Genomic DNA, 12,509 nt, shown 5'->3' with positions numbered 1-12,509 from the left:
TTACCACTTTACGAGAATTAGCACGGTTTAAAATGGCTATGGGTGTTTGCTGAACTTAGAAGAAAAAACATCACTGATTTTAATTGGTGCACCGATATATTTTTGACTTGACTTTGAACATTTAGTCGTGGGGCTGGGCATTCAGCAGGGATGGATGGTTCAGCCCTCTTCAAACCATCCAGCTATACAGGTCTGGAAACATCCAAATGACTCAAATAAGAACACATGCACACACCGACACACTCACACATACTCATCTATAAGCAAGCATCCTAATTGCAGCACTACCACGGAGGAAGCAGGGAGGGGGGTGGGAGAGGTCTCTCACCGAGCCAAGAGGCCTTGAGACATGTACGGCAGGGAGAGGGGAGTGACAAGGTTGTGCAGGAGGGTGGTGGCCAGCGGCAGGGTTGGGGGTGCTGGGTGTTCCACACTAGGTGGTAGACGCCGCGTCAGCAGGTGGTGCTGTGACTTGAAGTAGCCTTCACAAGACAAACAAATAAACTTTCCTTCCTTAGCTTTACACACCGTAGGGTGCAAAAAGTACCCTGTATCCTTCGTGAGAATATACTAAAACCAAGATTGGACACATATCCAGCAACTTCTGTCACCCAAGCATTGATGTGTAGACTTTACCAGATGCTATTTTAATGCACAGTTGACCTGGACATGTGCAGGTACAATTTGTAATTAAATCGTAGCCATGGCCAGGACTTAAACCAAGGTTGCTGGGTCACCCATGGCAAGTACAAAGCAGTGCACAACTCCATTAGCAGCCTTGACCCAATTATTGAAAATCCACATTCCTATGAGGAGGGCCATTTTCTCCATAGGACGAGTATTGTTTACTTCCCACAGGGTGGTAGTCACATTTAACGTGCGGTGAAAACAAGGTATAATTGGATCATTAGTTGAGATGAAAACGTACCCTTCTGGATGAGGTAAAACATAATATGCTCCACCACGAGGTCTGGGCCTTCTGTCATTGGGCCAGAGAACAAAGAGGTTGGCAGGATCTTGTGGAGGGCTACGTAGGTGTTGGGAGATGTGAACACCTCCAGCATGCGCAGAGGTACTGAGAGACCTAGACTCTCATCTGGGCTGTGCATGAGCAGGCTGTAAAAATAGGGGACAGCAAACACTTCAGCAACAGCAAGACATTGCCGGAAACAACTCATTTGATTTGACAATAGCAAAACTTTGTCAGTGAGGTAAAAATTTACGAATTGGAGTGAAAAATATACAAAATTCCCTCGTTTTTCACGAACGTGCTGTCTGCGATGTTGGCTATCTACGTGACTTTACCGAAATAACCAAAGAGTATAACTTCTCGAAGCTGTAGAAGTCTCTGCAGATGTTGCGTGTATGATATTCGTAGACCAATATCAATAACTGTGGAATATGCTATTCACGAACATCTCTGGAACGTATCCCTCACGAATAACGAGGGAATGCTGTTATTCAAAAATGTATTTTATTGTGCCGTTGTTGGTGAATGGAATGAGACCATCAACTCAATACATTAAAAACTTGATTTAATCATATTTTCACCCTTTTGTCAATTAATCTCTAGCTGAAGGCCTTGCCACACAATGTGGGTCATGGGAATCATTTGACTTAAGCTTCAACTTGATAGCCCACCTGGGTTGGCAAAGGTGGGACCCAGAAGCAGGTCTGATTTCACTTACCACTGATAATATCAATGGCTTGAAATCAAGGTCAGAATGCTGTAGTCATAACACAGATTGATAACCACTCTACCACCGCTCCACTGAAATCTAATTAGACATGAAATCTCAGTGGTGCTGGTTTCAGTGTTTCACAGTCATTATTACGCCATTGCGTCTAATGCATCAGTATTATGTTCAAGTGAATCTCCCCATGCAATTAAACAAGCATGATGACCCCTATGTGCATCCTTACTTGCAACAGAGCCTCAGCAGTCGCTGTAGTTGGAAGAGGCACTGCTGCCCCCGTCCCTCAGCAAGAGGCTGCAGGTAGAGCACCTGTTGTCTCAAAAGGGTCTGGCAGAGCCACACCTGTGAGAAAAGTCAGCCCCACACATACACGGACAATTAAATTTGGATTACACACCACAGAAGCAAGTGTCGTCTGCTAACACATTTTAGGACCAGGTGAAGATAAGGTTCTGTATAAAAGCTTACAATGACAAATATAGAATTATATCGTTTACAATTAGAAGTTGAATTCTCAGTTGGGGATACACGCAGCCCATCAACCCTATGGTATTAATAAAACGAGTACCATTTTGTGGGAAGTCAATAGTGCTAATCCAATGGAGAGATGGTCCCACAATAAAAATGTGGAATTTTCACCACTGGCTCATGATTGAATTGGAAACGAGTATCATCCCATTCATCATTAATCAGACAAAAACATCCATATATTAATCAACATCTGATACATTATTGTAAAAAGTAGGATTCAGGTCCGCACTAGTCTGGTGGTGTCACAGCGGTGGTCGTAGAAGAAGAGAAGCCTCTGTGTGAGAGCCACCAGCTTGGCTGCATCGCCCAACACGGTCTCATCGCCTCCCCTCTGGGCGTGCGACACCAACATGTCGAACTCCAGCCTTTGCTTTTCATGCTACAAGGGCACATTTGAGGAAGGCGCACAGACGCATGACAACGCTCGTGAAAATTATCCCTGTTTAAAGGCGAATATTAAAGTAAGTGTATAAAGCTGCTGCAGTTTCTTTATTGTGCAAATTCCAAATTTATCTAGGGGCAATTCCTAATCAGAGGTAGCTACAGTAATTGGTTAACCCCACAATGGAATACTGTTCACGCAACTGGGGTGGTATGGAAAAGTCAACACCAGAACTTCTTGACAATGGAATCCAATAAAAAATGTATCCACATTTTCCTCTACATCACCTTGATGTTATCTTTCCACTCTTTGTCTATCCTGCAAGTACTCACATGAAGTCTCACACCTGATTATATTAGATTATATTAGTCTAAAAAGCCACTCGTGTTACTAACCTAACTTCATCTCAATATGCAAACTGACTTAAATAATGCTTATAAAAAAAGAGCTTTGTCGTCTCCTTCATAGAACGATATTGCAAAACTCTTTAACTCGTAACCCTTCTCTGTCATCCCAAAAAGCAATTTCACGCATATAAGAGAATTGGGGAATGAGCAGCCTACCTGCTTGCCACGTTCCAAGCATCCACGCACAAAGGACTGTATGACAACAGCGTTCTTCTGTCGCCTGCGTTCCTCCTGTAATGCAAAGTCATGGTCAGCCCAACGTAAACAAGACCGTTAGAAACCACTCATTTATATGTACCGGATTATATTAGTCTAAAAAAATATTATCTCCTTACAAATGCATCCAGAACTCTATTTAAGCTATACAATATGTATCCTATGGTTATTTCAGTAAAGTCACATAGATAGAAAATATAATAATAAAATAATAAAAATGAAAATAAAGTGAATAAAAAATAATCTTATTTTTTTATTCACTTAATTTTTCTAAGTGAATATGAATTCCTACAGTCACGAAAGTTTTAAGTCAAAATCTATACAATATGGTAATGTATTTTATTGGTCATTAGGTTATATTTACAATATTCTAATAATAAATATAAACTAGTTCATGGTTGGTGTATGTGCAGTTCAAAAAATATATTTATTTGCATTATCCAACAAGGTGGCATTTTGGTAACGTGTCAGACGCACAATCAAAATACTGAGATTTTTTTTACTTAAAACCTTAGTTGGGGTAAACTTGGAAAATCATCGCTTTGGGATGAATAATATTTGTACCACTTTGCAGGAAATCCACTGTCTTTGTCATAGACTTGTACCCGTCATAAGATGGATTTTCCTCCACTGTTTCAGGACAATTGAGTATTATTCGGATGACCCCATACTTGTTTTAGCAGCAAGATACTGACTTAAATTTATGCATAAAACTGGGTATCTGAGGCTGCATCATTTCTGAAACATTCCATAAATGTAATATTGAATGTCAATGAACTTAAGCACGATTTAGTTGTTGAATGACAAATACTCAGTATTGGCAAAAGGTCGCAAATTATTTAAATAAACATTTCGACACTTTATACATCACTAGGCTAGCATCTTTAAAAAGACAAATGAAACACATTCTTCTGAAGGTGGGCTCGTTTTGTAATATTTAAATCTTTTTTCCATAAAATGCCCCCAGATCACCTCATTCATTCACCGTGTTCTTAACCCAACTTAAGATGAAGCAAATAAGTAATGTAATTAATATAATATATTTATGATAAACATGGTCTGAATACATACATTTGTTTCAGCTGATGTGGATAAAGTCTCATCAGCTGTAGGTTGTGCTTGTGTGAGACATTTGTGCATGATGACAACCGAAGAAAAATCCTCAAACCTCTCTCTTCCTCCGCTCCTCCAGTGTTCGATTCAGCAACGATGATTTCTCCTCCTGCCAGCACAACCATTAGACTTAATTATCGCTTAAGCTTATCTTAATCCTATCACTAATACCATTCCATCTGTGATAATTAAGTTATAAGGCGAAGGAATATTAATGTTATGTTTTATCCAGGAAAGCCTCAGTCAGTCTCAAGACTTTCAGAAGATCCTGCAATGGGACGTTTGGACACATTCTTTATGGAGTTATTTTGCATAAAAGTAAACCGAAATAACCAGAGAAAATCCGAGAATATGAAGGGATAACACGCAAAAGATATACAGACTGGTTCACAATACATTAACTGTGCCTGCTATTATTTACTGGCCACCTCGCAGTCCAGCCAGTATCACATATCTGCATGATCCACCAACCCTTGCCCCGAAGCAATCGATCAGTTAGCACAGCATCACATCAAGTTATAAACGATCCTTACAAGGAGACACCAGAAACCAAATCTCAAGTCACTTCATCAGGCATTGTGATGGAAAATTATTACAGATTTGTGTTTTGTCCAAAGGGTTTTTTCCGCATGTGATTAGAAATATTTGTATATTAGCCCTAAGTGCAACTTTATGTACAATTAGGTATCATTTTTTTTTCTGACGGATTTTTTATGTCATCAATGATTGAACTGATACCTTCAATTCATGATTCATTACAATCTAGTTTAATAATAGGGCCCAAGCTCTAAGTCGTGCCAGTTCATTGCTCCGAAACAGCCATTATGAGCTAGAAACAAGGAACTCAGCAGTACCAACTCATTGTTTCTGTCACCTAGGTGTGAAAAGCACCTAACCTCAGCAGTGACACGATCAAATAACTATGCAGATTTTCAGCAGTGACATGACCAAATTTGGCACCGTGAGACATAACCCAGCCATCAGAAGTGCTGGTCTATTGGTCAAACACAATTATGATCAGCAATCTGTAAAACATCCAGCCCCCAGTTTAGAAAACAGCATCTCAGCAGTAGAATCTCATTGCATTGACAGGAAAATTAGCACCATGATAGCCATCAAGGAATCTTTTAGATATGCCTCTGCTTATCTCTGCAAGGTAACAACACAGTGTGGTATTGAATTCTAAAAGTTTTTGATACCGATTCATTTATGCAACTCGGAAAGTCTCATCATGTGCCAAGGCTCATTTTCAGGATCCTCCCTGGTATGTTTTGCCAATGCTTATTTTATAGTTTTTTTGGAGAAGAAAACTCACAAACCCACTGGTGTTCGACCACCCACACAGACAAATAAGACGTGTTCTCAACATAATCCACCAACCCTCCAAATAATGATCTGCATTCCCAGTGTGTGCGACTGCATTCCACTTGTAAAATGAGACTCGTGTACTGTTCTTAATTTCTGTCTCTGACCACAAGGCACACAAAGCATATTCCTGCACAGGTGCCACACGTACCCGCCGGCTCGCCCCACCAAGGGACACCGTGGGCTTGGTGCGGAAGTCTCCCTCAAAGCTGAACATTGCGCTTGTCTTCTGGGTCCCTCTGTGCTGCAAGAGCAGAGCAATTCAAATGCATTCAAACGAATCCACGACTTCACTTCATACACGCAGATATATTTATGAACAGGCATGTACCGATTCACAACCATCACACTCTGATTCGATAGATGTAAAAATTAGTGTAATTTTTTTCAGTACAAGAATAATCCTTTATTATCTCATTTGTAGCATGTCTCTCACTTTTTGTTTTACCTGTAACAATATTTTGTTCCATTAATGTAAAGGCAACATTTGTACATACTGTATACGAATTGTAAATACCCAATTCTTACAGTATAATCCGATGCATGTATCATGAGCAGGGGTCGGCAACCTTTCAAAGAGCCATTTTCTTGTTTTTGCCTTTGACCAAAATAGTTTTAGAGCCGCATCACACACAGAGCAACTTGTACACAAACACAGCAGATATACAGCAGATTACAAACACTTTCTGACTTAAATATAGAAAATAAGTGATTAAATAAGGTCTATTTAGTTTCCCCCCCCCCGCCCCACTTAGTTATTCTTTAACAATACAATTTAACCGTACATTTTGTTGTCACCAAGACATTCCATCATGACCCATTCCCTGTAATATTTTATAAATTGCTTATTAAATTAGGTTTCAGAGAATTGAAAAAACAGGTGCTCGCAAGGGGGAAACCAAAGAGCCGCAAGGGGAAAGCAACTACATGCGGCTCCGGAGCTGCGGGTTGCCGACCCCTGATCATGAGCAGACACAAATTATTTTAATCAATACATCATTACATTCTTAGTTATTGTCACACAAATAAATGTATTAAGATATGCAAGATATGTAACTGTCATGTGTAAGATGTCACACAATCGTCTAGGAAGATGTGTATGTGTAAGGTGTCATGTACAAAATATTATGTAATTCACCATGATGCATAATGGACAAGGTATCAATTATCTGACAAAGTGGTACTGTGGTTAAGAACTCGAATCAACAGTTAAACTTAAGACAAAAGGAAAATTTTGAGCTTCAGCACTAATTAAATACCACTTTTGGAAGTCAACAGCATGTTGTATGAGACAGGTTTCGAGAAGTGCTGAAGCTCTAAATGGTCCTTTTGTCTTGAGTTAAACTTGTCACTTCATAATATATTCTTCATGAAAGCGTGTTATTATAAATCGTAATGTTGATGACAAATGATTTATGTTTCATGTTCAGACATTAACATTGTATTTAATTCAACTACATGTTAAATACAATGTACAAAAATATATTTTGGTCATCAATTAGCAATACAATAAAATTGTGAATAAGTGTAAATTGCTGGAAAATTATACACGAAAACAAAAGTTATTTTCAGTTACGATCTATAATATATTACCAACATTAATAGAGCAAGATGGATAAAGTGGACAATAAATATGAGAAAAGAAAGCCATGTATAACTGAACAAGTTCATTAACGGACCAAATACAAACTAAAATATCACTCAAGAATACTCTAAATCTTTCAATACGTGCATATTCCCTGATATTGACATTAAGATCGGAAACATTAACTAAAATATTTAAGTGTGGAGTGATGCAAGCTAGGAAATACACGGAGACAGTAACAAGGCTACATAAATAAAATAAAAAATACGAGTGTTGCTTGTTAAGGTTAAATGGGCTAGGGCGCGACATGTTGAACTTATTTCGCACCATACGTAGCCAACCATCGTTAGGAGGCATGGCTGATGAACAGACAGGTGAGTTAATGGTGGCAGAGAAGGCGTCTGAAAGGATGACCACCGTGGAGATGGAGCAATGATATCAGTTCATGCACAGGTGATGGAAGGAGGCATCGCAGGACTGAGGATGGCAATGATGAGAAAAGGCCTTTCATCCAGCAATGAAAGAAACTAGCAGTGAAAGAAACTAAACTTAAGATGATTGATTCATATTGAGAGACAAAGGCCCTGCATGGGAATGTGTAATTTTCACATGGGTTAGGACCGCCAATGGAAATAAGCACCCTCCCATGCGTTAGCAGAGTAACTCAATTTTATTTAATACCAAGCGCAAAATGTGTTAATGCAAGGTATCAAAATAACAAGGTATACAGTGACATAGAACAAAATATGAAGCTGAAAGTGTCAGCCGCTTGTCTTTTACTCGGCATGATGTACAATGAGGTACTGTATGCGATTCTCTGATCAAAGACCATCCATTCGACATTGCAAATCTCAGATCTCAAAACCAAGATTCATGAATGCACGGCAGATTCTGGATTAACCCCAAAAACTATTCTGAGATATGTATTTTATCCAATTCCACTCTCATTCCAGACCATACCTCCTTGTGCTAGACCCTTCTCCTTGATCCAAGTCTGATAGTGGAGTTGTTCACGCACTGGGCTATGAACCAGAGTTCAATTCCTGAACACTGCTGGTGGAGTGACATCTGAACCGAGGTCCACGTCCCCCCCCCCACCCCAGACCCATTCGTCAACTAGCAGTGACCATCGCGGTGGCGTTCGGCGGTCAAACGGAGAATGAACAAGGCCTGAAGAGGCCTTCATCCAGCAGTGATTCACAGCCTTCAGTGAATTTACTGAAGGCTATACTGTACCTTCTTTTCTCATTTCATATATATAAAGTAGTATTCCCAATTCCATACACTGATCCCAAAGTCATGTAAATAATACATTTAAAATCCGTTATCTCAATTTCCCAAATTCTCATACACCCCTGAACCCAAATCCCAGATCCCCTAACACTGATCCCAACTGTACAACCACTAAACCCATAATATTCAACCCGTAAAGCAGGCCTCTAATCTCTAAAACTCAAGAGCCTCGTCCCAACGAAACAACCACCCAAAACCAGATGCTGGATCATTGCGCCCATCCATCAAGAGCTCCCATTCCCTTGACCCCAAGTCCACTCATCCCGGGGATCGATCTGCGTCACGGCCACTCTCGCCACACCCTTCTTCCCCGAGGTCCCCCGTCAACACCATCACCACCACAAACATCCCATGTGGCCCCATGTGGCCCCCGTGGCCTCACCCGCCTATGGGGCCCCGAGGTCCACGCCGCCACCACGGCGCGCGCCCAGAGCCTCTAAGCTCAGCAAGCCCGAGCACCGGAAGTGAATCCGACCTAACCGGAAGTGACCCCCCCCTCCTCCAACCCCATCGACCACCGGGAAAGGGGGGAGGGTCGCAACATCCCGGACGTGCGCGTGACGTCTGACCCCGCCCCCTACACGACGCTCCGGAAGTAGAACCAAGCGTCGTTTCAGCTACACGTCTCAACCGGAGCGTTGTTGCCCCGGAAGTTAAACTTTGCACACAATGGGCAAGATACATTTTTTTTTAGCCGTTAACTTTTGTAACCAAATTACTAATATATATTTTAAAAAAACATCAGTGATATACATTTTATCTACGCTTGTCCCGTAAGTAATTATAATCGTACGTTACCCCCACTCCGTCACGTGACGCAGCGGATTCCCCGCTCGGCCCACGTGACACGAACTCCTCGGGTGACGAGCTCGATTAGCACGTGCGTGAATGCTGATTGGTTGATTATGGCTCAACGTTCTTGTACATAGTAATATCGTCCATACTCAAGCGAGGATTATAAAAATTCCACATTCCTATGGTTGGGATAAGTCTCTATATATGATCAATTATTTATAGGCACCCTAAATTATATATTTGTTTTACCTGTTGGCCTCTTCGGCTTTCAAGACTTGTGCTATCAAGGGACGTGTGCTTAAACAATTCCATGAGCCCACCGCCTGATAGATATGTATGTGGCTTTCACCTCCATTTCCATGGTGACTTGAATGGCCGGGTTTTGTGCATTGAGATGATTTAGAAAATGGAGGTGAATAACACACTCCCGTTCCTGGATATTTTACTTGGGCATGGCCTAAATGGTAAAATAACACACAGCGTTTACAGAAAGCAAACGCACACTGATGCCTATCTGAATGCGAAATCGCATCATCACCCAGCTCAGAAATCCTCTCTAATCAAGACGCTCATACATCGGGCTAAAACAGTGTCAGATGATGAAAGTCTAGTGAGAGAGATTAAACATGTTAAAGAAGCACTAAGACAGAATGGCTACAATAATGCTCAAATTAACAGAGCACTAAATGCCAAATCACGATCGCAAAGCAACACTGCTGAAAGCGATCAGATTATTAAAACAATAAAAATACCATTTATCTCAGGAGTAACTGACAAATTAGCCCGTGTTTGCAAAAGCAAAACATTACAGTAAGATTTGGTACAGTACACAAAATTCAACAACTAGTAACGTGCACTAAAGACGAATTACCTAAATTATCGACAGAAGGTGTATATCGGATTAATTGTGTATGTGGCAGATGCTATATTGGACAGACAGGGTGTAACGTTAGTGTAAGACTAAAAGAACACCAGAGAAATATTAAACTATCGCAAACACAACTGTCGGCAGTGGCAGAACATGCTTGTCAACAGGGACACTCAATTGATTTTGACAACGTTGAAGTGTTGTGTAAAACTAGTTACTACTGGCAAAGACTAATTAGAGAATCCATTGAGATTGAGAGAAACAGAAATAACTTTAATCGCTCAGACAGCTACAGGCTTAGTGCGGCCTGGAAGCGTATTATTAAATAAGATGCATTACAATTCCTTATAAGGGAAACAAGCACTAACTGATTATTAATGTAGCATAATCACAATAGAACACATTCCAAATGATTACTAATCTACAACTCGCATCGTAACAATAGCCTTATTACTAATCAAGTATATAATTACAATAACCCCCCCCCCTCAAATCTTTGCACCTGATGAGTTAATGAGTTAATGATGACGTCACCCTGCTGCTGCTCTATATAAGAACGGGAGACACAGCAGAGCCTCACCATTCTGGCGAATTGCCCGATGACGCTGAACGCAATTACCAGCGAAACGCGTTCCTGAACCGGTTCTCCCTGATACACTGCTGCGGCTCGTCGGTGTCCCGTGGGTTCTCCAGCCACCCCGGGGTGTGCGAGGGCCCCAGACCGGGTGGTCTGGGGTGGCCTTGCTGCCGGAGGGTGGGGGAGCCGCGGGCGCTGTGGGAGGAGTGACCCAGCTGCAGCGAGCACATGGAGATGGAGACGGAGTCGCGGCGCACGGCGCAGCCTGAGGAAGACACCCGGGGCGCTGCGAGAGACCGTAGGAGCGGGGCGGGCCCGTCTGGTGCGAGGGTGACGTCGGGTGAGGCGCAACAAGGGAAGAGAGTGGGGGGGGTGGAGGGGTTGGGGAGCGCGGGGAGGGAGGAGCGGGGAGGAGAACGAGGGGGAGCGCCGGGAGGAGGGGGTGGGAGTACCCCCGATCGGAAGGGGGAGGAAGGGGCAGGAGAGGCGCCCGCAGCCCAGGGGCTGGGAGGGGGGCAGTGGAGAGAGAAGACGGCGGGGGTTGGCCCGGTGGGTGCGGGGAGGCCCGGCGGGGGAGCGGGGAGGTGGCGCGGTGGAGCTGGGGCGGGCCTGACCCCGTTGCAGGCCAAGAGGCACAATTGCGTGCGGGTCGAGTTTAAGGAAGATGTGGAAGAGGGGGTCACCCTGGACAGGACGACCTTTGTGAGGTCGGTTGTGCTGGGAATGCTGCAGGTGGAGGTGGAGGACTTGTACTGCCTGATTGCCCTGCCGGGGGGGAGGGCATTCGACGTGAGCTTCACCACCAACATCCTGCTGCAAAAATTCCTTGCCCGTTTCGAGGAGAAGGCGGGGGAGAAGCCGCTGGCGTCTATGAGGACGCGGTTGCTATCGGACCTGGAGACGAAGGTCGTGACCGTGTTCCTTTATAATGAAGCGTTGCATGATCAGGACGTGGAGGTGTGGCTGCGGCAGCACTGTGTGGTCCTGTCGGGCTGCAAGAGGGTGCTGGATGCGGCGGGGATATGGACGGGGGCCAGGCAGTGGAGGGTGCGTCTGAAGACGGAGGGGGGGGCACTGAAGCATGTCCCGAGTGCTCTGAACATCGGCGGAAACAGGGGCTATGTGGTGTACGCGGGACAGCCCAAGCTGTGCAGGAGGTGTGGGGGAGGGGGGGCACCTGGCAGCAGCATGCGTGGCGCGCGTTTGCTACAGGTGCAGGGCGCTGGACCACACGGTGGAGGAGTGTGGGGAGCTAGCCCTTTGCAACCTGTGCGGCAGCAGAGGGCATTTGTACAGGACCTGCCCAGAATCCTACGCTAACAGGGCGCGGGCATGGCGGAGTGGCCAGGTGGAGGAGGCGACGGAGGCTGCCGGACGGGAAGCGGGCCGGGAGCGGGAAGGGGAAGGGAAAGGGGAGGTGGAGGAACCGCGGCCCCCCGAGGAAGGTGAGGGAGGGGGATCGGCGGAGGAGGGAGCACCACCACCACTGGAGGGGGCGGAGGAGGGAAGGGGAGACGGCAGGGAGGGGGAGGGAGGGGGATCGGCGGGGGAGGGAGCACCACCACCACTGGAGGGGGCGGAGGAGGGAAGGGGAGACAGCATGGAGGACTCGGGAACGCCGCTGGGGAACTGGTCGGAGGTGACAGGAGAGGAGGGCGAGGTGGGGCAGCGGGTGGAGGA

At 44.3% G+C, this 12,509-nt stretch overlaps 1 protein-coding gene across 3 annotated transcripts in view; it reads right to left on the bottom strand.

Moving 5' to 3' along the window:
* UBE3C (ubiquitin protein ligase E3C) overlaps positions 1–9,064 on the bottom strand; it is a 50,315-nt gene extending 41,251 nt beyond the window's left edge. Inside the window, exons 1-8 of one of the 3 annotated variants that reach the window (XM_078614416.1) lie at positions 8,972–9,064; positions 5,863–5,955; positions 4,402–4,455; positions 3,174–3,248; positions 2,458–2,607; positions 1,924–2,039; positions 929–1,116; positions 329–482 (exon numbers count right to left, since the gene is read on the bottom strand). In XM_078614416.1, coding sequence (XP_078470542.1) covers positions 329–482; positions 929–1,116; positions 1,924–2,039; positions 2,458–2,607; positions 3,174–3,248; positions 4,402–4,455; positions 5,863–5,928 — 803 coding nt within the window. In that variant the 5' untranslated portion in view covers positions 5,929–5,955; positions 8,972–9,064. The other 2 variants (XM_078614581.1, XM_078614500.1) reach the window with 2 other exon arrangements.
* Between the last annotated feature and the right edge of the window lie 3,445 nt (positions 9,065–12,509).

This window comes from Lampetra planeri, chromosome 1 (assembly GCF_965212315.1).
Source record: "Lampetra planeri chromosome 1, kcLamPlan1.2.h2, whole genome shotgun sequence".
Taxonomy (NCBI): domain Eukaryota; kingdom Metazoa; phylum Chordata; class Hyperoartia; order Petromyzontiformes; family Petromyzontidae; genus Lampetra; species Lampetra planeri.
This window is presented reverse-complemented; position numbering and strand designations above follow the sequence as displayed.